A 25,812-nucleotide genomic window follows, 5' to 3' on the forward strand; every position below is an offset into this window, starting at 1 on the left:
TTGCACAGCTGAGTGAAACATATAAACAGGTCCGTCAACCTGCTGTAGCCTCCCGGTTTAATAATGGGTCTGAGGATCCATGTGGTTTAGGGTTTGGTATATATTTTTTTCTTTTTAGATTTTATTGATTATGATGATTATTTATTGCTGAATGCTGTTTCAGAGTATTATTTTGTTATTATTTGAGTATAAAAAAGGAACATAAATATGCAGAAATCAAACCCAATACATAGATTCAGCACCTTCAACAAGCCTCTATATGGTGACCATGATCTCTAAGGTGGATGTTTGAAGGTGGTCCCTGATGGAAAGTTTTCCTCAATAAATTTATATTGCAGTTTGGGGTGTGCAGATGCTTTTGCTATCATTACAAAAATGATTCTTCTTGTTTAAAAGGCAAATCAAAGACCTATAAATATTCTGTATCTTGCCATGAACCAGTTGAATGTTTGCTGGTTTACACTAGTTTCACTTGAGTTTGATGTCCTAACTTTAGGTGATTCTGGGGCATAAGGACCCCAACTGGAGACACTAAAAATGCCACACTTGTGAGCTCCTGCTCCTATATTGTAAAGACTAGGCAATACATGATGGTTGAAGCATGGATAGTTGATGGACAGTTAGCTCAATAGTTCCAAACTTCATCCCTGAAAAGTAATTCTCAGATATGAAATGAGAAAAATCGAAATGCATTTTTTGCAACAAATTCATAGTAGTTTGACAATTAAATTCCAATTTATCCCTGGTTCTCGATACCCAACCCTAATGTTATCTTGTTATCAGTAACACAGTTATCTGAATGAGGAACTCACTAAAGAAGTTATTACACCCAGATGTTTGTTGCTGCACTCTGGAAAAGCTTCTTGTATGTGTGATTGTAGCTTGTAATTTTCACTGGAACACTCTTCACTGTGTCACTATAGAAACGGCAGCAGAGGCAGGGGAACAGTTTAATGGTAGATTTCAGCTGCATGCATGCATACATACATACATGCATGCATACATACATACATACATACATACTGTACAAGTGCACACCCTCACATGCCAGAGCAGGCGGTGTTCAAACTGAGTAATTAGGACAAAAAAAAACATTACATGATTATTATCCACTTTTGTAGCCCAAAATAAACTGACTCACATCTCCTCATGGGGACACTTGTTTATGGAGAGCGGTGTTGTTTATCACTTAGTACAGCTGATACCACACAGCCCTGACAGCTCGGCACAGGAAGAGGAAATGATGCCTCACTCTGTTTCATTCAGCTATTCTTAATTTACATGATGCTGTCAGAGTTTGAACAACTGCTCTGCTGCATGACTCCCTGTGTGGAGAGACAAGATACTCCACGACTGCAATGTGGAGTGTCATCCCACTCACCCTCTCCTCCTTCACTACTGCTCTCTGCGTCTGCGAACGCCCCCACATTGATGTGGGAGTTCAGGCAGCCCTGGGAGAACACGCCGACTCTGCACACATTTCTAAAAATAGATTAAACACAAACGCCTCGACTGGAGCCGCTTCGACGGAGGAGGAGAGACGGAGTACCATGCTCGTTCCGCAGCCCAAAAATGGCTCGTTGGTGATGTCAGTACGGTGGAAACACCATCGTCTCTCTTCCGTATACTAAATATGGACATAGTTGTGAGGGGGAAAAAAATAGGAAGCTCCTGCAGTTCCGGTTCCCCTTTTTGACCATATAAGGGCTCTGCCATTCGGATGCAAATTTGGGCAGAGGTGGTACGCACTCAGGTCTGTGCTCAGGCACAAAGAAAAACATCCATTTTGGCTTTGCTTTATATAATCTATAAATGTATTATGTAACTGATTTCATATCAGTAGATTGTAGATCTGAATCTGTATTTTATACAGTTTATACATATACCTTCACCTGTCACATCGTCTGTCCTCAGGCCTTCCATCTGTTGCTTTTCATTCCTACCTCCTTAGAATGAAAAATGCCTGCACAATGTCACAAGGATTTTTAAAATTTGATTAAACCTTTTACCTATCCAGCAAAGCCTGAGATTTTTCCAGACTGTTCTGGCCCTGATAGGCAGCAATGACAGTGAGTTATGGACTAACAACATGGGGGGGGAATGGATAACATAATGTCGTCATATCAGAATGTAACAAAAATGCTTTTTCTGGAAAAAAATGCTCCTGGAAATAGAAAGTGAAAAAAATACGGTGGAAGCACAAATTAGCTAATGGTTATGAACCAAAGTCCCCAAAAGTGTTTTAGAAAAAAATTAAAAGCTATTAAGTAAGTTTTACTTACAAATCATGTTCTGACCCAGACTTTAGTGTTACTGATTTGGACTTTAACCATTTTTGTAAATAATCAAAATAAAAACTCATAGATTCCCAGATATTTTATTTATTAAAAGCCAAGAAAAAAATGTATTTTATTTTTATATCTCTCTCTCTCAATAGATAGATGGATGGATATCATGAGCTAACTAACATAGTGTATCCACATATTTTATACTCCATTTTTGGCTTTAATTAAATTTTCCTTCCATCCCTCTCCTCATCTAACTCTCATCATTCTCTCATATTCCCATTGCCAAGGGCTGAACATGCTTTAGCATAAAATCCATCTCATTAAAACAATTTAAGGTTAATTCACATGGCCAAATTTGAGGTCCAGGAAACAATTACCCTTTGGTTAATTAATTCATAGGAACAAATTTAGAGGAGTGTGTTGGCCTTCAAGGCATATTCCTCCACTTCATCAGACATACTGTTAAAGGATAGCAGGCTTTAGAAATGGGAACAAGGCTCAGATACAAGCAGTGATATCAGACTCAGAGATTAGGCAACAGCAGTGGAGAATGTAATTCTGGTGGGTCAAAATTACAAAATATCCTTCCTGTGGTTCAATATTCATCAGGGGATTTTATTGTATAAATTCTCCTCATTTGTCTTTCAAATAATTATACTACTTCTGAGAGAGAAGTGGTTTACCGCTCATGCTGCACAGCTGGATGACGGCAGCAGATATATGAGCACTTGCTCCTGGAAGCAGAGGTAAAGAAAACAGAAAATGAAAGCAATAATAAAGACTCATAAACAAGGACAGGGAAGCAACATCCTCAGCGACACTGAGACGAGACTGTTGTATTGCTGAGTCACCGAGCATCTCTTAGGGAAATTGTTCCATAATATTCTCGATTGTTTTCCCTCTAACTGTGTCTCGCTTGATATCTGACGCTGCTCAGTTTGAGGAACAAACGGTGACCTTGCTGTGACCCTCGTTTTTCTGAGCCAGTACAGACTGAATTTCCCCTGAGCATCAACCCCAATCTGAATTCAGCCAGCATTTACTATTTACTGTGTAAAGGGAAACTGCAGCGAGAGCACTCTTTCAAACCATTTTTTTCCCCCCTTTTTACAGCCTTGTCATCTCACCATCTCACAATGTAATAGTTCTCCCACTCCCACGCACATTATCCTACAGGGGATGGTTTCTGCTTGTGTCCAACCTTAAAAAGATTGATTGTGGCATTTTGAATCATCAGTTGATGACTAGTCTGTGAACAAAGTCAGACCTGAGGGATGTTACTAGAGTTTACACTTAATTGAGTTATATAACACTGAGGGATTGGAGCTGTGCTGTCACAGAACAGGATGATTGAGTGGAGACGTTGCTTTCATCTGCATGTTCAGGTTTCATCTCAAGACACGACTGATGGATGGAAAACTATAAATGTGTTATGTGAGTGTTTATCTTTCTCTGTGAACCTACTCGATGGGGGCAGAGGCAAAAATGACAAAGGGGCACCTTTTACCTGCGCTGGCTTAGGATTTTGTTTTTGCCTGAAGGCCGCAGTAACGAGGTAACCACAGGCACTTTTGGACCAACCAGAGGGGTAGTTCAGCCAATCAGATGGGCATTTGGGTAATCTAGAAGGGCAGCTGGGCCAACAGCAAGGCCCCAAGTCTTAGAGGGACACTTCAGCCCACCAGAGGTGCAAGTGGGCTGACCTGAGGGCTACTTCAGCCAAGCAAGGGGGTTACTAAAGCCTCAAAGAGGGGCAGGTGGGCCACCCAGAGGGGTTCTTTGGCCAATCATAGGGGCTCATGAGTAAACTGTTGACAGTTGGGTCAACAGCAGGGGCTCAGGTGGTAGTGGGACACTTGGGCTGACTAGAAGGACAGTTGCACTGACCTGAGGGGCACTTGAGCCAACCAGTGGCATTTGTCTAATCATATGGACACTTGGGGCAACTAGTGGGGCATTTTGTGACCACTCAAGTGCCCCTGTAGTGTGGCATTAGATCAGAATTGAAGCATACAAGAGTCCTGCTAGGGCATAGACATATCATGCTTATATAATAGGCATTTTGGCACTCACCCCTCCTGCTGTGAACATTAGTTTTGGGCCTTTTTTCCCCAATCTGTCATGTATTTTAATTTCCATCCAGGGTCAACTTACTATTTAATTACCAAAACCCAAGTGACCAATCTCAGATGGGAGACTTAGCTATCCTTTGTCTGTCTGCGCGTCATCAGAACAGCTCCACTGTACCAGTTTAGCTTTCCCTTACTGTTTCTGCCCTTTATAAAGTCCTTGTCCTTGAGTCACCTCGAGAAGTGAGGGAGGACTCAGAGAAACAGAGGAAGAAATGAGAGACACAGAAGAAAGAGGAAGGCAAGACAGAGAGCGATGTGTTTCCCGGCTCATTAGCAGCCTTCAGAAAGTCTCTGGTCAAATCAAAACCTTGCTGCCAACAGAGCACACAGGCCCGAGTACAAGCACTTTGATCACCCCCACCCGCCATTCATTACTACAACCCACACCACCTGTCTACTTCTTTTCTTCTTCCTCCATTTCATGTTTCTGTCTTGAGGATCACATTCATCAGCACTTTCAAACAAGTTGTCTTGTCAACAGTAAGCTGCATGTCTTTTTGAGTGCCTTTTTAAGTTAAAAAAAGAGCTCAGAGAGAGATTGTGTAGTGTTTGATTGAACAAATGAATGTAATAGGGTGTTAATGTGGCTTTAATAATGTGTTGGGCTCTATAAAATGTCCTTGAGGTGTCGCATTGTCCTTGATGTGGGGATTCAGCCAAATAGTGACTTAATGGTGCTGATAATAATGTGAAGTAGAGGCTCTGATCTGAGGCACTGCAGAATTAAACTGTCTGCCAAACATCCAGAACACACACACACACACACACACACACACACACACACACACACACACACACACACACACACACACACACACACACACACACACACACACACACACAAACAAATACTCTTCTCGCCATTTTTGTAAGACAAAATCAAGAGACAACAGAAAGGAATAGGCAGAAACTGTTTTTAATTGTTTTTTTTCCCCCACCTGTTCTTGTGGGATTCCCAGTTTATAAAATTAAAAACTGAACATAGTACCACTTGTTAGCTCCTTGTTAGCTTAATGTCACCAAGGTGTCAGTGAATCCTCACACACACTTTTCTTGTCTGTCACGTCTTTTTAAATGCCTCCTTTTTTCGCCGAAGAAGTGATTGTAAGCCTGCAATCTGTCTTACATCATGATTTAGACCATATCTGCCTTTTTGTGACTCAGTTAACTCCATAGCGACAAACAGTGACAGGAATGGACCAGGTGATGTATCACTTAAAGAAAACTGTTTAAAAAAAAAAAAAAAAAAAAAAAAAAAAAAATAATTGTAATTGCCGCTTTCCCACTGTGGGACCCAATTAAAGGCCAGAAATGATGAGTTAGATGACAGGGATAGTATTGACCAGCTGAGGTCCATGTGTGTTTGTCAAAACACAAAAAGCTATCAGATTTTATCTCTTTCCCCTCATGCCCTCCATCCCTCTGTTCCCTCCATCCCCGGCATCCAGCTTGCATCTGCTGTGTCAAATAATCAGTCTCCATTTTGCACCCCATCAGCCACCCTGTAATGATTATGTATAGCTGGTCATTCCTATCGATCTTCTGTAGCTTGATTCCTTTTTTTTAAAGGATTCATTTTTCTTTTCAGTACACGGTAGAAGTAAATATATCAACCGGAGCCCAGTTATCACATGACATGCTTACACGTGTGTCATCAGATTGGACGGATTTGTGCTGTTATTGTAATTTATAACTAGGAACATGGTGACAGCGTGGTTGGCTTAAACATTTGAGCCTCCATATTATTGCCAACACATTGCGGGGTTATATTCTTTCATGCTGGACTGCAGATGTACAAAAATTGGTATTGTAACTGCAACAAAAAAACTTGTCATTATCAAGTCACTCTGTAGTCAAGTAGATGCTTAAAATGTAAATACTCATAAGGAATTGTATTTGCTGTAGTGGAAATGTGTGCACATGTCCTCGGGTGTGTTTGTGTGTACATGGATGCAGATGACGTTTAGAGAAATTAAAGACCCAGAAGGGCACAACAATAACAGTGTCAATCATGCGGCTTTCAGGAAAACAAATCTCCCTGCAGCACCTTGTACTCCGTCCACTGCAGCTTTCTTGGGATTAGAGCTGCTTGTGCTTGTGTTTGCTTTCAGGCTCCTATAATACAGTCCCTGCAGAGACACACACTATATAAAACACCTTCCTCCATATGGCCATTAACTGTGGTTTCTTTCTCTCTTGCCCTCTGTTTTGCCCAGGAGTCACATGGAAAGTAGCTGGGGTAATAAACCCAGATGTGAGCGTTGCCCTTGGGTTAGCCACACTGAGTGATGGGTCTGTTCTCACCCTGCAGTCAGAACTATTCAACACACACATACTGTACACATACACACGCACTTATACACTGACCACTTGTTGTTTGATAGCTAAATAGTTGAGACCACATGGGGTGTTTTTAAAGAATTATGAGGTTTCAGAATGAACTTTACCCCAGTTTGGTTTCCCAGGGTTGATATACAAGCCATAATTCTCAAATGTAATTCTGAGAGCCGTATTTTGGAAGCTGTTTTTAGGTGCTCACCTAATTTCTCCCCACGTGTGCTGTAAATCTCTGAATCTTAGACTTAACTATGGAGTATTATACAAACAATGGCGTGCCTTTTTTTGCTTAATTTGGTTGGGCATTTAGCTAGTTTGCCAGATGAAATGGTCATGCACTCAATTAAAGTCCTGCCTTCAGTTTCCATTCGTAGACACTGGTATGGAATAACAAGAACCCCAATGAATGTCAGACTGAGAGGGGGGAAAAAACCTTTGTGTCCTGCTTGCAGCTGTAGGGATGCTTAACTATCAATTTGCGAGAATCTTTTGAAGACAAAGGCAGCATTTATGTAGCCTTTAATTGATCCATGCACACTGGGTGCGGACAACAATGTGCTTTACTCCCCTCTAAGCCTCAGATGTTGTGATCTGCTCTGATTATCAGTAAGCAGCTTAGTTCTGGGAGGTAGAAGTCCAGTATTTCACAATTCAAGGTGGAGAGGTTTTTGGATTAGATGGGTGCAATGAAACAAGAACATCCAGGAATTTGGGGATCTTCCAGGTGATGGACAAAGTAATTTGCTCAGGACCTACTGATACAGACCTGCACTCTTAGACCAGTATGGCAGTTTCTCTTATAGAATGATGATTTTAAAGGGTAATTCAGCCTTATTACAACTTGGGTCTCATCTTCGTATAATTTTGGCCATCATTTCTAACAGTATACTGCACCACGGTAACTGCTGAAATCTGGGAACACAGCAAGATCGCTAAAAAAGAAGTCAGACACATGCAGGTTTTTAAAAAAAAAAAAAAAATGTTAGCTGAACTTATTTGGAAAAGAAAAGACACATCGGTCAACATCCATCACAGTTTACAGAGCAACTTCCAGGTCCAACTTTCACCTTACGTACTTGAGTTGTGTTCAGTTTTCCTGTGCAAGATGCTCTCATTTGAAAATAAAGTGGAATAGATAATCTGGATAAACTGTTGTGGTGTTTAAAACTTCTCTGGTTGTCTGACTGCATGTTTCTTGACCTGTGGGACTTTGTTATAGCATCTTCCCAGAAGTTACTTTGAGTTATGATAACAATATTCACCAATATTCAGTGTTGTGCAAGTTCGCACTTCACAAGAGCTAGCTCAAAGTTCAGTTCACACAGATTAAAATGAACTAATTCACATTCATAGTTCACAATTTTGAATTTTGAACTAAGGGGTGTTAATGTGGTCCATTCCTGTCACTGTTTGTCTCTATGGAGTTAGCACACTGAGTCACAAAAATTCAAATTATTCCGTCTTTTACAAAATGCTGTGAGTTTGACGTGGGTGGAGGAACTTTACGGCTGTTGGCTCGTCTTACCCTTTTAATGATTTGTTGTAGTCATCATTCAATCGCAGATATTTCCCGAGACTGGTCGGATGCTTCAACTCAATGTGTCGTTTCAAAAATCTGTGACTCATCAGATTCTGTGACCCAAAACACCGGCATGCTAGGTGCGGGAGTGAACGACACTCATGTTCACGGTTAATAGTTGCAAACGGATAAGTTCAGTTCACCAAAAACACGAGCGTGTTCAATGAACGCCGCTCTTTGATCCTATTCATGCACAACAGTCATAACTGAACTATGAAAATAAGATCCAACCAGAAATATCCTTGGGGGGGAAAAAGAGAACCAAACTATATTTTTTTTGGCTGCAGCAGCTGGTGGTAGGGTGACCTCTGATTGACCATCTGCTCTACTCAAGTGTGAAGTGAAGAGACACTGAGGCTCAGAGTGCTGTTCTGTAGCTGTACCCTGACCTGCCGGAGGAGGAGGGAGCGAGAGAGAGAGATTCCCCACAGGGATCAATGAAGAATAACCTTAATTAGTCTATAGATGAACACATCTGTTATAAAAGCCAGAAATAATGACCAAGGCTCCATTTTATGGAAGCAAGCATGGTGTAGTTAACCCAACGGCTATATTTCATTCCCAGCTAAACGGCTTCATATTGGCAGAGCAGATGAGTTGATGTCTCTCTCTCATTTTAACTCTCTCTGTACAGTAACTGTGTACACTCCCTCTAAAGATCAGTGTAAGATTACAAAAAAGTAAGACTTTGATCCATAAGGGTTACTCTCTGTGTGTGTGTGTGTGTGTGTGTGTGTGCCTTTAAGTAAAGGCATAGATTTGGTTTCCCTAAGTAGAGGGACACAATGAAGTCAGAGGTTCTTCAACACAAAACATGTGAATACTGTTTCCTTCATTTATATGCAGTTGTATTAACGTAAAAAATAACATTATTATAAAATTGGTCATCATGCTTTCCATGATAATGGTAGTCTTACAAAAGAAAAATGCCTGCTGCTTTCACATGTGACACTATTTGAAGGATAGCCACGGCCATACAGTATCAATGTTTATATCAACCTTGATGAGCTTCTCTCATCTGGATTATGGAGGAAGGACAGTAGGATGACTTACTAACTGTTTAAGTATATCAGTGTAAAAGTTGGGGGCAAAAATAGGATTTTGAAAAGTCAAGGGACCATGTCCCTTAATCCACAGTGGCAATTGTTTCCCTTGCTTTAAATGTTTGAATGTTTTTCCTTATTTTGTCATACAAATTGTATTAGTTTTTGTATTTTGACATTGCATTGACAACATTCAGAAATACAAAGTTTAATTTAATTTGGACATTGAATGTCATTTCTTTCTTTTGGGGGGGAAAAACTGAAAGGGACTAAAATGAAAGTAAAAGTAATAAAATTAACATGACTAAAATATATTATCAGGGAGCTGGGTTTGTTTCACTTAACTGAGGTGTGTGTGTGTGTGTGTGTGTGTTAGTTAGAGGTGCTTGAGTTCAGCCCAGTCGTCGTAGCTTGTCGATGGCCAGTGGCTGTTTATTAATGGATGGGATGGAGTGTGTGTTGGGCGCCCTCCAAGAATGAAAGGAGAGTTTGAAAGTACACACCAGTGCATTTATCTGCCTCGCTGCTCCTAATGCCCTGTTCTGCGGCAGTCAAACACTTCTACAGTGTTATAGCTGTCACTGCATTTTCATAAGCAGATGGGTGGCTGCAAAGTGGGATGGTGTGTTTGGAGACGAGAGCATTGTGTTAGAAATACAAGGCAGTTTTGTCCAAAGTCTTTGTGTTCTGCGTGCACAAGGCAAAAAACGTTTCCTAGCCAGTTTACCCCCATATACTGTGTATATGTGACGTCTGTGTTTCTGTGGAAAGTTAAAGGGCAGTCAGGATGATGTTGCACACCAGTGGTGGAAGAAGTACAGAAAGAAGTGAGAAAGTGTGTTTTTTTTTTTTTATTGTTTTTTTTTAGTGTTTTATTGTAAAATGTCAATCTGCAAAGTAGCTAGTAACTTCAGCCATCAGATAAATGTAGTGGACGAAAAGGTTTTTTTTTTGTTTTTGTTTTTGTTTTTTTTCCTCCTCTCTGAAATGTAGTTGTGGAAATATTCAAGTTAAGTACCAGCACCTCAAACTCATATCCAGTACTTCAGTAAATATACACTTACTTCATTTCCACCTCTGCCCCCCACCCCCTACTCCAACCTTTCCTAAATCCCTTCTACTTGAACTGAGTCTCGTCTGCATGACCGCAGCACTTCCATTAAGCCCATTAATCCTGTTCAGACAGCCCACTCTGTGTCCCCTCCGACTGTCGACTGTCCGGTGCCCCCAGGTCCACTAACACCCACCCACACACCACGCTCAGCACTTCTTCACATCCGAGCAATATACATTATCTGATGTCAGCATTCATTATGCAGGAGGCAGATGAGTGCCGTTAATGCATATTAGTGAGCTCATTTAGAATAATTTGGCTCTCGGTGCTTCGTGGTGGTGCTGTAGAATATTTTTCTCTGGGCATTTCCAGGAATGTACCAAGGCCTATACTTATTATAGATAGTGGAGCCTCACTTATCCTGATTTCTTACCACATATTTACTGTAGGGGGTGCACGGTGGCAGAGCGGCTACAGCTCCTGCCTCCCAATAAGGAGATCGTGGGTTCGTGGGTTCGATTCCCGGACCGGACCAACATCACACAATCTCTCTGGGTGGAGTCTGCATGTCCTCCCCGTGTTACCGTGGGTTCTCTCCGGGTTCTCCGGCTTCCTCCCACCGTCCAAAAGACATGCATGTGTAGGTTAATTGATGATAACTCTAAATTGCCCGTATTGAATGAATGTGTGAGTGAATGGTTGTCTGTCCTTGTCTGTGTCTGTGTTCGCCTCTGCGACGAGTTGGCCACTGTCCAGGGTGTGCCCTGCCTAAGGCCCGAAGTCACTGGGATAGGCTCCAGTCACCCGCGACCCCCTAACGGGGACCAAGCGGTAGAAAATGGATGGATGGATGGATGGATATTTACTGTATCAGTATTGCCATATATGTTGGTAGACATGCAATAAGAAATTGCAGTATATAGTAGTTTTATAAGATGCGTTTTTTATGTATAATTGACCTTTTTTATGTTCTTAAATCAAGTGTTATTTAGTTTCATTTGTTTTTTATATAAAGTTGTTGTTCATAATAATGTATTAATTCCCAGTTAAGTTATAATATTAGTATTATTATATTACTTGCATTTACTGTTACTGTCATCTTCGATGTTAAAGTTTATTGTTCAACTGTGAAATATCTTACCTCAGACCTCTATCGTACTAGAGCTTGATTTATACTGGATTTTTTTTAGGCAGATACCAATATCGATGTTTGAGAATTTATAATGATACACTGACCAGTATTTGCCTGACAAACACATAATGTAAACAGTTTTTTCATAAATTTTGTTATAAAAGAATCGTGACTAAGTTATGTACTGTGCATTTTACAGTGAAGAAATAAAATTGTCAGTGCTCTCTGGTGGACAAATGATTTAATCACGTACTGTTTAAGTGACTTTAAAAATATCTTTTGCGTTTCTGTGTTGCAAGTTCTTGTTACTCTGGCTGAGATATATACCGACGTATTGGTCTGGCTCCACTCAGTACATATCTTTGTCACAGCTTTTTAACAAATTATAGTAATCTTCGTCAAGAATGTTTATGGTGCATTTTTTAAAAACAAAAGAAAAGGAAAAAGTAACTAAATATCTTCTGATATTGTTGACATAATTAATGGCGTTTTTTTTACTTTCAGATATAAGCATGAGCATAAAAAATCCAGTATGTGTTTGGGCTCTCATAGATCAGCACAGTATATACTGTAGACAGTGTGTAAACAAATGGAGGGTCTATGACTAACTGCCTGTCTGAGTGTTTTTCTGTGTGAAAACCTGTCGTGTCTCATTTTTCTTGGGGTAGTTTGATCTGTCACTGTCTCTCCAGGTCTCTATCCCTCTGTTCTTTGCTCAAACTAGATGTTTTTGTTCCTTTTTTTACAATGCATTGCATATTCAGAAGAGGCAGCATGTAGGTATCTTAAAACGACACGCACCTCCCTGGCTGCATGAATCATCCTTTACTTTCTACTTTATCTTTTGTGTTTTTTCTTTTATTTCTTTAGCTTTTGACTTCTTTCTGGGTTCTGCTTTTTGGTGTTTTCCCCCTGTTATGTTGTAGTACAGCATATGTCTTAGTGCAAAGATGAATACTTGATTTGTAAAGATTTTCTTTTATCAAGCTGTGTGTTTTATTATCAGTAGTGTTCTATCAGTAGTGTTCTTGGTAAAATGGAAAAACCTTGGTTTCAGTATTTTAAAACATTCAGTAGATTTCTTGATTTTTCATTCATTCTATCTGTGCTGCATAATTCTGTAAAGTTCTTTTGATTTTGTCACCGTTATGAGTTTCGTCTGCTTCGTCAGTATCAGATGTTTCATCTTGTCCATTGCGTCTTCCTCCTCCCTCGACACCATACACCTGTCTCTCATCTGTTCTGTGTGGCTGCATGGTCTTTTTTTTTTTTTTTTGCACGATGTATGTAGCTCTCAGACATTGGAAATATTTAATATCACTCTCTCTTTTCTCTCCCCCCTCCCTCTTTTTGTTTATTGTCTTTCTTTTCTTTGTCTTCTCTCTGCAGGGGAGGTGCTCTTTCAGATGGCTGAAGTGCACAGACAGATCCAGATCCAGCTTGAAGAGATGGTGAGCATGTGGTGATGGTGGTGTTGCTAAAATCAGCACTTCTTAAGCCACGAGTTGGGAGCCAAACAGATTGTGGGCCTGTTGCTTTGGAGTCTCCACATTACAATATATATTTTAATATTTAATACTCAGCAAGACACGCTCTTTACTGTACTTGAGTAGCTTCTAGTGTACTTCCATTTCCTGAAGGCAGCAGCGTCACCTAAGTATGGTTCATTTACTGATCTCCTAATATTTAAATTACAGCCATTACAGATTGAAAACAGTTTTCACTTCAGTTCCCCAAAAGATCTATATTTGAATCTTCGAAAGAGTAAATTGGCCAATTGTAGCAAAATTAGCAGGGAACGTTTAGTCAATTGAGAGAAGATGTGAGGAGCAGCCCAGCTTTAATCTTTATGCAAAGTGTGTTATCAAGGGTATTTTAAATTGTATGTCGTCTCATCCTTGTGGGTAATGGATGTCAAAGATACAAGGCATTGATGATGATTTTTGTACAACAGAAAATTACAAATTAGGCGTTGAGCAGATGCTCGTCTCTTATGATATTTTGCTTAACGTCACTATTGCATTCATTCTCAGTCTCTCTGCATAACTTCTGTAACACAGTTCAGACCTTGCTCTTCACTGAGACCCATAAACAGTTTTGTCTACATTTCTAGGCAATGAACTCAATGTTCTTTGCAATCTAAATTGAGTGGAGTTCCTGCTTTTTCAGCAAGTATCCTGCTGATAGTAGTTAAGAAAATGTTACGCCTCCTAGCATGGATGATAAGAGAGAAACAAAGACAGTGAGAGTTCACTAGACAGTAGATGCGTTTTGCTGGGGGGGGTTGTTTTTCATTTGAAATGTGTTCTGTGGGTGTAGTAGATGTCACAAGTGAAGTAATAAATATATAAAACATTTTTTTTATTTTGGCAATGTTTCACACATTGTGTATATGCGTGTGAAGGTTGAGCAAGCAAAGTTGAACCAGAGAGAAGCATACATACTATACAAGCACAGAGACAGCAAATTGACTTTGGCATGCATTTACATACCAGACATCTTCACTGATCCTTTGGGTGTGACATCTCCGATGGCAACACAAATACATCCCTTCAAGTCATTCATGCACCACAACACTGTAACGTTACATTCCTTTTTGAAAATAATCCACTGTGGTTGTGCATTGAGGTTTAGTTAATTTTGTGTTTGTTGCATTGTTTTTGAGGTTTTTGTATTCCTGTGTGTCTTGCAGCTGAAGTCTTTTCACAATGAGCTGCTCACAGAGCTGGAGAAGAAGGTCGAGTTGGATGCACGCTACCTGAACGTGAGATTCCCTTCTTGATGTACAGTTATATAGTGACAAAGTCTGACCCCCTTATTAAGCTAGTCTCTGTTTCACGAGCCTATGTCTACAGTGACAAACAAAGAATTATCACCCAACTCTGCAGCTCTTCTGAGCCTTGTAGCCTCTTCTAGCTCATTGTTTTGGTTTTACAGCACATAAACTGTTTGGTTCACTCTCATTAACCTCATTTCCAGCAACAGCAGGCTGCTGGTTTCAGCAAACATGCTCTGATGAACCCACAATACATTAAATTCCCAGCACCAAACGGCCAGCAGACAGAGTTAAGAGACGAGCTGGTGAAGCAAGTGAAACATCTAGCAGCTAAAGAACCAGATATTTTTCTTAAGAGTTTGTGGAGACCTAACCAGAGCTGAAAGGAGGATGAATAGGCAATTATTTGCTAACATGTTCAGGATAATACCTTTTTTATAAGGTGTTAATATGTCAGGGCTGTGTGTCTGTCAGTTTGTTGTTGAGTTTTTCAGACCCCTTGAGGCAAAAATCAATTAATCCAACTTTAACAATGATAAAATTATTATTTTGTTAGCATTCAACAGGTATCTGGTGAGCCGTAGCCACATAAGCTCTGTCAAAGCCTCATGCCAGATGTAGTTATTAAATGTACATATGAAAAAAGTAATAATTCTTAGCTTTGTTAAAATGACAAGGTGTTTTTTTTTTTTTTATTGTCCTAGTAGATACCCATTTATCTTAGAATATTGACAGAAAATTCAGCTTTTCAGAAAGAATGGTTTAATAAATCTTATATGAGCAACTAATGAATAACACATAATGTGTTTAATGTCTAACTATCATTGTTGCCCAGCAATTTTTCTCATAAGTGTTTCACCTTTTATACTCTGCTGAAGCTGGAAGTGATTTTAATTGTAGTTTTTATTATTATTTTTTAATAACTCACTTGGCGTTCTCACCATTTCACTGAAGAAGGAAAAACTACAATTCCAACTTAAATTATTAATTGAATGGCCTGTTATTTAAAGTCAGCCATATTCATAACTACTCAGGGAGATTCACACGGCATCATACTATGTGCCATTATGTAACCGCGTACCTGACCCATCATGTGCTTGAATGCAACACCTCTTTTAACTCTGCTCTACGTCAGTTAGGCCTCCCCAGGGAGTGAAGTGAATATAGTATGAACCATGTTCTCATAAAATCATTGGCCAAAGACAAAATGCACACTCTCTCCTTAATTTCCCAAATTATCCAAACCACTGCAGCAAGTTACATAAATTACTTCCCACTCTGCCCTGTGAATTATGACTCATTCTGTGAAAATTAGTTGTTTTGCAATTTAAAAAATAATAAAATCATCAATCAAATTCATTTTTGGTGATCAGTAGTTTGGAATCATTCCCAAAATAAGACGGTAGTCCCTCATTCGTCCAGGAGTGTTCTATCGTAGAAAAGGTTTCAATCGTAGTCATTTACAGTGTCCAGATGACTACGACTGAAACCTTTTTTTACGAATCATTCCCAAAGCATTTCATCATTTGAGACAGCTGATGTACCAACATGTTTGTAGGCTCTTGGATGAATGTCATTCTGATCACAGAATGATCTGATTACAGTCAAAAGTTTTGATTTATTCAAATGTACATCAGCTATAGAGCTGTAGAGACATGGCAAACATGTTATCAGACAGTTGCTTATTCACACATCCAACAGACCCAGAGCAACATTAGCTTTCATGTGGAGTCATGTTTCTGGCCACCTGACAAGTGGAAGTCCAATATTCACTCTCTTTTAGCTCTATTTTTGGTCTTTGTGGTCTCTACCAACTCCTGAGGGAAATCTCTGGCTCGTTAGGGGCTAAATGCTCCACCATTTTCCCCAGTTAGTCTTTAACTGTGTCTACAACAGTGTACAGTGGGTTTTTTAGAGCATTTTCACTGAAAACAGCTGTCGAAAATGACATTATGAGAGCAGCGAGAGTGAAGCAGAACAGTACATTTATCTAATTTTGGTATCTATTAAATTTTGGTAGGGCTCTACAAAATATCTAAAAGTATCAAACTTTGTTGTTGGTAGAGCTCCACCATTACAAATTTGGGGACGCTATACCAAATTTTAGGCTTTGGGGGCATTGTAATCAAATCTTGCCCAGGGTCTCAAAAGGCTTTGGCCCAGCCTTGGTACAGTAACTGTTAGAGATAAAGGGGACCAAAAAAAGGAAAAACTGCTGAAAAAGAGGAGAAATAACCAATACATCATAAGTACCATCTTCCTTTAGTTCCTATTCTGCTCCAGATAACTTATCAGGCAATAAAACAGAAGCTGACCACTTGTCAGGGTGGTTTGACATGTATGTCAGTGTAAAATATAATCTGTGGATGCTGACACATGCGAGCACTGCTGTGCCCCTGCTGACTTTGTGCTGCCCCCCTCAGGCTGCGCTGAAGAAGTACCAGATGGAGCACAAGAGCAAAGGGGAGAGTTTGGAGAAGTGCCAGGCAGAACTGAAGAAACTGCGCAGGAAGAGCCAGGGCAGCAAGCACCCCTCCAAATATGGAGACAAGGAGATGCAGGTCTGTGTGTGGGTGTGTGTGTGTGTGATGTTCTTATATCCCAATGGGGACTTTAACCTGAATGCACACTAACCCATGGAGACTTGTGTCACCGTGGGGACAAAATTTGAGGTCCCCATGGGTAGAGACTGCTTTTTGAGGGTTAAGACTTGGTTTTAGGGTTCAGGTTACGATTACGCTAGGGTAAGGGTTAAGGTTAGGCACTTAGTTGTGATGGTTAAAGTTAGGGTAAGGAGCTAGGGAAAGCATTATGTTAATGACTGTCCCCCACGGGGATAGTGAAACAAACGTGTGTATGTGTGTGTGCGCATTCATGAAACTAAATGTTTCTTCAGATGTGAATGGTGCACACTATAGTTCCTGATGCTTCTTTGGTTTAGTAAAGCTTTTTCTATGGATCAATGAGGAATAAAATGGATGCCTTAGCTCTGTGGCTCATAGAGGATCCTTATGGCCAGCTGGAAGACCACTGCATAAAAACGCATGACAACATGGTTGTGACAGCCATTGCCAAAAAATATGATCCTATTGGCTTCAGCTCAATATGCGGCACAGACCACCTGCCAGTCAGCCTCCAGAGAAAACATGAGTTTCTCATAATTGATTTAGTCTTTATTTCAGCAAAGGCAGACTTAGAATCACCAACGCAGACGTTTAGTGAACTCATGCTTACTCTGTGTACCACATACCCTACTCATTGTAGAGTTGGCTTTTCCCTCCTCCTGATGGGATTTGAGCTTCAGTGCACCTGGTAATCCGTGACTGCTGTCGGTGCTGATGGGATAGGGTGTGCTGAGCTGAATGGGATGGGACCCCCGACTGGGCACACACAGTTTGGGTGCCGGTCTGAAAGGCTCTTCACAGTAAGAGAAATGGAGATAGCGAAGGTTATGACTCAAACCCACTGTGTCAAACATTAGAGGATTTTTTTTGCTCAAGAACACATGGGCTGAACAGCAAAAACAGTTCCACAGATTCGAATTGTGATTGTTACCATGGTTTTGTAAGCTGAAAATACAGCAAATTTTGTACAGTAGCATGAAGGACAACTTTTTTGAAAAGTTGCATTTTTCAGTCTGTGGCCTTCATCAAGGCCATCAAACAACACTTGCAAAGTACATTGAAATAGGAGAGTTGTCAAAAAAAACACAACAACAGCTAATCACAATTAAATTAATGGAGTATTCACAAATAAATCATATAGTCATGTGGTTTTATACCTAACAATGTGCTGAAATGGTCAGGTGAGGGATGTTACTAAATTTGGATATAAGATATATATTTTAAAAGATCCTTGAAAAACTTTCATAAAAATAAAATGGAGAATATAAAAAAACACTATAAAGAAACACTTAAAGTAAATCATATTCAAAAAAGGCAGACACCTCTACGGCCGATATCTCCAAAACTCTGCAACTCACACCAAAACAATCTAGATGGATAAACAGCTCTGCAGGTAAGAGGAAAAATGTGTTTTTGATTTTGGGGTGAACTGTCCCTTTTTAAACATGGTTTTTAAATAGATAAAAAGCTATTCTGTAGAACGAAATAACACAACAAAAGAACATGAGAATATATTAAAAACAGTGTTTAATCAAAGTTTCACTTTGTAACTCTGCCAAAGTACTCCCATAACTTTCATAATTTACATCTATTTCATTAGTTGCTGCACTTTATCAGTATTATATAATATTTGTTTATGATATCTAGGGCAGGTGAATGGGTTGAGTGAGGCATATTTCCCTCATGTTCAGGTAACTGCTTGAGCGGAGGCGTGAGGAGACAGTGCGAGTCTCTTTGCCCCCATCTGTAGGTGTTGTGGCGACACATGGTGGGCGTGCCCTCTTACACAACCTGCACAGGAGGTGCTGCTGTTAGCTGCAGCTGTGATGTGCTGTCTGTCCAATCAGCTGCTTCTCAGCACAATGAGAGGCTGAAAGGGAGATGAGTGCAACAAAGGAAACAGTGATGAGGAGTTTTGTGTGTGTGTGTATATATATATATATATATATATATATATATATATATATATATATATATATATATATATATATATATATATATATATATATATATATATATATATATATATATATATATATATATATATATATATATATATATATATATATATATATATATATATATATATATATATATATATATATATATATATATATATATATATATATATATATATATATATATATATATATATATATATATATATATATATATATATATATATATATATATATATATATATATATATATATATATATATATATATATACAGTATATCCTTATGCTGTATGCTTGCTATACATTTATCAAAATGTGATGAAATAAGATTAACAAAACGAAAAAGCCTGAAAGAGAATGAGACTAAGCTAAACCAATACTGTAGCAGACTGTATGGTTTTAACTCGTTATGGCAGTGCAGATAAAACATGGTGTCAGAGGTTAAGGGCTAATTGTGCAGCGCTTCAGAGGCTGAGGCAGTCGCCCTACACTGCTCTGTAGGAGCAGCAGGGGAGGTAATTATTGTGTAATTGTTAGTATTGCTTCGATGGATGGTTGGTGGAGTGTGAAAGAGGTGGCCGGGCCAGTTGTTACAAAAATCAATACATGGAGCTGTAAGGAACAACAACACAGGAACATTCAGCCCCAAAGTCCTGCACTTCCTCTGGGCTTTAATGGCTTATCGGGTGTGAAAGACCCGGTCTCAGCGAAGATACCAGGCCTTTCCCCCCTGCGCCTGTTGTTCCATCTCTTGAGATGAACTGAATGTCCAAAATTGAGCACCTCACTACTGACCTCACTATTTTTTGGTGCAGATGCAGACATTAAAAAAAAAAATATATATATATAAAAAAGATTTCACATAGTTAATGAGAAATATGTGAAATAGTCCTGCAGTGTTTATTACTTTGATGCAGATATTGATCCAGACTCATATTACAGCCACCGTTTATAAAAGTTTTGTGATTGTAGCATCTTTCAAATAATTTTGATGCATATATATTTTTTTTTTTGTATGAGACAGTCATAGTGAAAATTGTAGTAATGGTAAATGGTCTTTTTCTGACTACTCAAAGCGCTTCAACTACATATCACATTCACACACTGATGGCAGGTGCCAACTGCACCTAGGCATTTAGTTGTGATGGTTAAAGTTAGGGAAAGCATAATGTCAATGACTGTCCCCCACTGGGATAGTGAAACAAACGTGTGCGTGTTACCGTGTGGTGTGGATCTCCTAAGTAGGAGGGAGACAGTGTGTTTAGGTAGCCAGATTCTTGCTGTGCTGTCATATGGGCCCTCATGCGAACCAGGTCTTGGCAGGAACAGGAGACACCAGCGGCCTGCACCGTGAAGCTCACAGCCAAACATAAAAGGACAGACTTGCCTTTTTGAACATACAATATGGCGTATATATTTGTCTGGGTACTTATGGCAGACAGTATGTTTGTGCAAAGCCTGAAAACTTGCCCTTGTGGATGTGTGTTGGCTCACTTGCTTCTACACAATGAGGCCGTATACTCCAGTAAAGGTGTCCTCCTCACTTCATGCATCCTTCCACTGTCCTTTTGGAGCTGCAAGGGAAAAAAACACCACAGTTTAAAGTAATCGCCTCCTGCTCATGATTGATGTTAATATTAAAACTATAGGTGATGGGAAGTCACCCGTTTACAACAGTGTCCCTCAGGGGCCATAAAGCACTGAGCTGCTGCCTGAGCACAATATACAGTCTGATAAATCTCCTCGTACACTGCTACTGAAGCATGATTGGTGGAAAAGGGGTTTGACTTCTTTTACATTAGCATCATCTAAAGCCAGAGTATAGGCTGGTAACCACCAGTTGAAGCCATTTATCAAGCTTAAATCTGTAAACATATTCTGGTTCTAGCTTCTCAAATGTGAGGATTTTCTGCTTTTTTTTTCTGTTTTTATATCATTGTTAATGGAATAGCTTTGGCTTTTGGACTGTGTTTTGGACAAAAAACAAGCCATTCAAGCAACAAGACATCGTCCTTCCACTGTCCTCAATCACTACCGAATAATTGTTTACTCTATAAAAAGGTAAACAGTACATAATGGAGATTAATCAGTATTGAAAATCATTAGTTGCAGCCCTGATTATGATTCATGCCTGTGACCCTTGAACTGATGAGTCGGGTTATGTGGTAGTAGGGTAGTACCATCAATAACTTTAAATAAATAACCACTATCAGATTCGTAGGAACCAGACAGAGAGTTTCGTCGTTCTGTATCTCAAAGTAATTTATTTTTTGGATTGCAGAAAGTACAATACAAATCTGGAATACGAAGGGTCTCGATACAGAATGCAGGACAACAACATATCAGAATCAGAAATACTTCATTGATCCCCGAGGGGAAACTCTTTAAGTTTCTCCCGGCTTAAATTTTTAAACCATTCATACTAAGCCACTCCTGATGGGATGTTTCTGGTTGGTCAATGATCAAAACACGGAAGTCACTGAAAGTCTCTGATTGGTTATGAATTAAAGGCAGAACCGTATGCCATTACACTTTTACCCGCTAGGAGGCGCTATTACACTGGAAACTTTCTGATGGGTAAGATTTTAGAGGCATGGGTCATGTGCCATTGCCATACTTGCCAACCTTGAGATCTCAAAAATACGGAGGATTTTGAAACCAAAGCGTGGGGGCTGAGGGTCTGGGGGTCCTCCCCCATAGAAATGTGAGTTTCAGAGACTTTGTTTTCTGCATTCTGGTAACTTTTTTTAAAGAATAAAAATAACTAAATAATAAGTACACTGCTTTTTTATGTTAAATACTTTTATCAGGAAAGAATACATAATAATAATAATAATAATAATAATAATAATAATACCACCAAAAAACTAATATTCATCAGTTTTCATTCATTAATTTTTTTGTCCCTGATCCGTTCCGTAAGAATTGTTCGTTCCTAGGACGTCTGAAATTTGCTTGAGTATTTCTTTCTCTTAGTACTCTTCATTTCTTTGTTCGTCTCTCACTCACTGAAGAGGGAGAGGTGTTTTCACTCTTCCACGTCACGCGCATGCCAGGAAACAACATTTGGTGTAGCGGTATTGTTGTCCAGGTGGAAACAGTAGACTTTTAGAGTCATAGGACTTATACATGCTGTACAGTGCCAGAAACAGGTTGTCATAACGAAAAGGCAAAGGTGTGAAAATGTGTCATAAATTTTGAGAAATAAGGGAGAATTGTAACCTTGGGAGGAAACTGGAAGATGGCAATTAAAAACGGGAGTCTTTTGGGAAAATTGGGAGGGTTGGCAAGTATGGCTGTTGCTAAGTGACACACCTGTCTGTCTGAACTTTATCCTAGACTCCTGCGGAGCAGGAGGATCCGCAGGGGTCCAGGACACACAGATAAAATTCCTGGCAAAAGGACTTTCACTGTCTCTCCCCTGTGATAACAGTGTTAATCAGCAACTTCCCAGGCTCTACCCAACAAAACGACCTTGGTTCCCACCAATGTTCGTGAGTTGCTTTCTGATCATAAATTCAGTGCTTTTTTAAAATTAAAATTAAACACATCTAGGAAATGCAAATTTTATGGTTGCTTTGATGAAAATAAACACATCTAGGTTATAAATTGACTATGCACTAAACACAGTTTCCTTCAACAATCTGCTGGAGGAGAGAAATGAGCCGCACTGAATAACTGAAAACAGGAAGTAAACTTGTACCCAGCTTAGCCATGATTCATCAGCTCCCCCTTTTTGTGTGTTCTTATGTGTAATCAGCATGCATCAAATACATTTCTATATCAAATGATCTGGTTCTCTTTCTGTTAATAAGTCAGTTTTATGCAGATGTTGTCAAATGAGTTTATGGGTGACTATGATCTTAGCCCCAGGTTGTGCCTCATGCAGTGTAGGCTTCATATCAATCACATTTAAACTTTCTGTGTAGAAATTATGAATGGCATCAGGCCAGAAACACCAAAATCCATTCAATCCTGAGATCCATTTTTTAAAGATGACAGGGAGCTTCGGAGCCAGTTAACACAATTATCTGTTATTACTTTCAGCCTTTTGGCAGTTCTGTTTTCCTTTGTCTCAGTGAGAAGAGGTTTGTCAGTTTGAGATGAGGAAAATCAAAAAAGTCGAAATTAATTTGAGCAGTGCAGGTATTCTTTTAGCTGTGCACCAAGCATACATGAAAGAATTTTCAAACCGGCACACAGTGTTTAATATCACTCTGGTGAGGTTGATTTGGTTTAAAGAAAACATCTTATGTCATAATGTTTAAGTATAATTACTAATCAGTCTGTTACAGTCCACTTTTCAACCACATTCGCTGACATGTTTCATACTCAGCAGAGGCCCTGCAGCCAGAGTTTTTGCACCAATGGTTCAGACCATATTTAATGTGAAATACATCAATAAATACTGAACACACAAGCACACACTCGCCCTCCCAGCACACATCTTAAATGCTGATTGTGCTCACTGTCAGCAGAAACCAGGAGCAGCTTTTGGCCAGATTTATATTTTGTGTAAAGAGGGAGCTTCAGCTGAAGAGCAGTTGATTGGCGGTGGCATGAAAGGCCAGTTGGAATCTAATTAGGGCTCCGTATCTGAGAGCGATCGCAACATGTGTACACCGCATACAGTGGGCCTGATGTATTAAAACTACTTAAATAATGGAGAAGGTACTCAGCTGTGGTGGATGAATGTACTTTAATGTATATCAAAGTAGTGGCGTTCTCCAGGGATCTGTTATAAAACTGTGCTGTGCCCAGCTTATAGCACTAAAACATTTCACGTCCTATATACTTTGATTTTCTTGCTCGTACACATACATAAGAACAAAATTAAACTGTATTTATGACTATTATAGGATGTATACTGTATGATAGACCTGAGGTAAAAAATACTGACTCCCATTATTCTTTAAGTACCTATAAAGTACAGAGCACACAGCAGACTACACATAGTTTGTAGTGATTTGATTAAATACAAATAGCACAAAATCAACTGAAATAATAAAGGTTTTAAAGCTAGGATTTGATACAGGACCCCTCTATAAGTTAGACAAAAAAGGTTGGGAACCACTTCCCTGACGTACTCCACAGCACTATCAGATGGGTCTAAGTACCCCTTCATACCCTTTGATAGATGGGATGAATTTATGGTATTGTTAAATGATATTTTTAGTAGTTTTGGCCAAGTTTGCATTTGTACTACTTGCCGTGACAGAAACTGGTTGTTTCAACCATTTACAGTATCTTTACTTTTTATTGTCTTCTTTCTGACTAGTTTTTCTGCAGTGTTAATCAACTTACAATTGATTCAGGTTGGTGGAAAACTGAGGCATGTCTTGTGCAGACTACCATAGTTGGTTAAATTATTTTGACGATAACTATTAAGATCAGCATCACACATTTGTAATCTTTGGTATACTATACATTTAGTGCTGAAACAATCAATTAATTTTTTGACAGAAAATTGTCAAATTAATATTTAGTCATTTATATAAGAAAAAATGCCAAATAAGTTCTGTTTCCAGCTTCTCAAATGTAAAGATTAGCTGTTTTTTTTTCCTCTCTGTTTTATATTGAATCTCTGATTGTATATTGAATATATTTGGGTTTTGGACAGTTGGTCAGACAACGAAATATTTGAAGTTGCCATCTTGAACTCTGGAAACTTGAAGCTTGAAATTATTTAGCAGTTGTTATTTTGTAGACTTGACAATTAATCAAAAACACTTAGTAGATTAATTGATTTGATACTGACAATATTCATGAGTTGCACTTTACCTAAAAACTCAGATGTAATAGAGGAAACATTACATCATAATTCAGTGTTCAGTGAGTAGAAGGAAACAATTTTTGTTACCAAAAATAGCACATTTTTCAAAGATGAAATGATTGACCTGATGAAAAAATAACTATTTTTTAGGTCTCAGCTTATGACCTTACTGTAAATTATAACTTTTTACCTTACTTTCTGTGAACAGATACTGTATCTGGTGAGGAAGACTTTAGGCTTGGGGCGAAAGACACAGCTTCTGCTTTCTAGTTGTACCCCTATATGTATTTTTTGTTTCCTCGTCAGAGATCACAGGGCGTTCCAGGAAGGTCGTATAATCAAGAGGAATTTAGCAGACAGGTTAACAAAGCAAAGCACACATACATGAACTCCAGGGTAAACCACCTTTTTAACTTCCTCCTTATGACTCTTTTGTGATTTTCTGTTTAGTTTACACAGAGTATTTGTAAAACACACTCATAACTGCACACAATCTGAATCCTCTGGCAGTTTATCCCCCCTCCCATCTCTCAGCCTGTCAGTCAGTCTCTGGTGATTGACCGCTGCCTCGCTGTCCCCCCTGACCTCAGTATGTAGGTCTGAATCTGATCAACATGGTCGCTTGTTGTGTCTTCTGTAGGCTACCTGAAAGCCTCTCCACCTCCACCGTTCGTATGATTCATAAGTGGCCTTAATCTTCCTCTGCTGCTGCCACTTTGGCTTGTCACCATTTAATGTTTCCCTGTGGGTGATCGGTGCATGTTCAGCCATTGTGCGCCCACATGAAGGATCTTGTTTAGTTCTTAGAAATAGTTTTTTCCTGATAAAGAAAATCATCCACATGAATATGATCACTTCACTTTTGTTCTGGTTGCATTTTGATTTGACGCTCCCACCTGAAACGTGTAAGGGTCAAACACTTGAGAATAAGAGACGACAGATTTTAAAGATTTGAAGTGTGACACTGTGACTCCTCCATGTGGCACATCAGTAGATCAACTGTGTTTCCCACCAGTGAAACCTACTTGTGACAGAGACCATATACTATAGAAGAGAGTACAGGGAAACTGTAATGAGGTAATTATGAATATTCCCCAAATCATGGGTCAAAACTG

The 25,812-nt window shown here is 39.3% G+C and overlaps 1 protein-coding gene across 7 annotated transcripts in view; it reads left to right on the plus strand.

Annotated features, from left to right (window-relative positions):
- Positions 1–25,812, plus strand: part of baiap2b (BAR/IMD domain containing adaptor protein 2b) — a 75,081-nt gene that overhangs the window by 28,657 nt on the left and 20,612 nt on the right. For 4 of the 7 annotated variants that reach the window (XM_044179519.1, XM_044179520.1, XM_044179523.1 and 1 more), the window contains 3 exons: positions 12,955–13,016; positions 14,258–14,329; positions 16,765–16,902. In XM_044179519.1, the coding sequence (XP_044035454.1) occupies positions 12,955–13,016; positions 14,258–14,329; positions 16,765–16,902 (272 nt within the window). Of the gene's footprint in view, positions 1–12,329; positions 12,342–12,954; positions 13,017–14,257; positions 14,330–16,764; positions 16,903–25,812 lie in introns of all 7 variants that reach the window. The other 3 variants (XM_044179518.1, XM_044179522.1, XM_044179521.1) reach the window with 1 other exon arrangement.

Source organism: Siniperca chuatsi, linkage group LG20 (genome assembly GCF_020085105.1).
Source record: "Siniperca chuatsi isolate FFG_IHB_CAS linkage group LG20, ASM2008510v1, whole genome shotgun sequence".
NCBI classification, from domain to species: Eukaryota; Metazoa; Chordata; class Actinopteri; order Centrarchiformes; family Sinipercidae; genus Siniperca; species Siniperca chuatsi.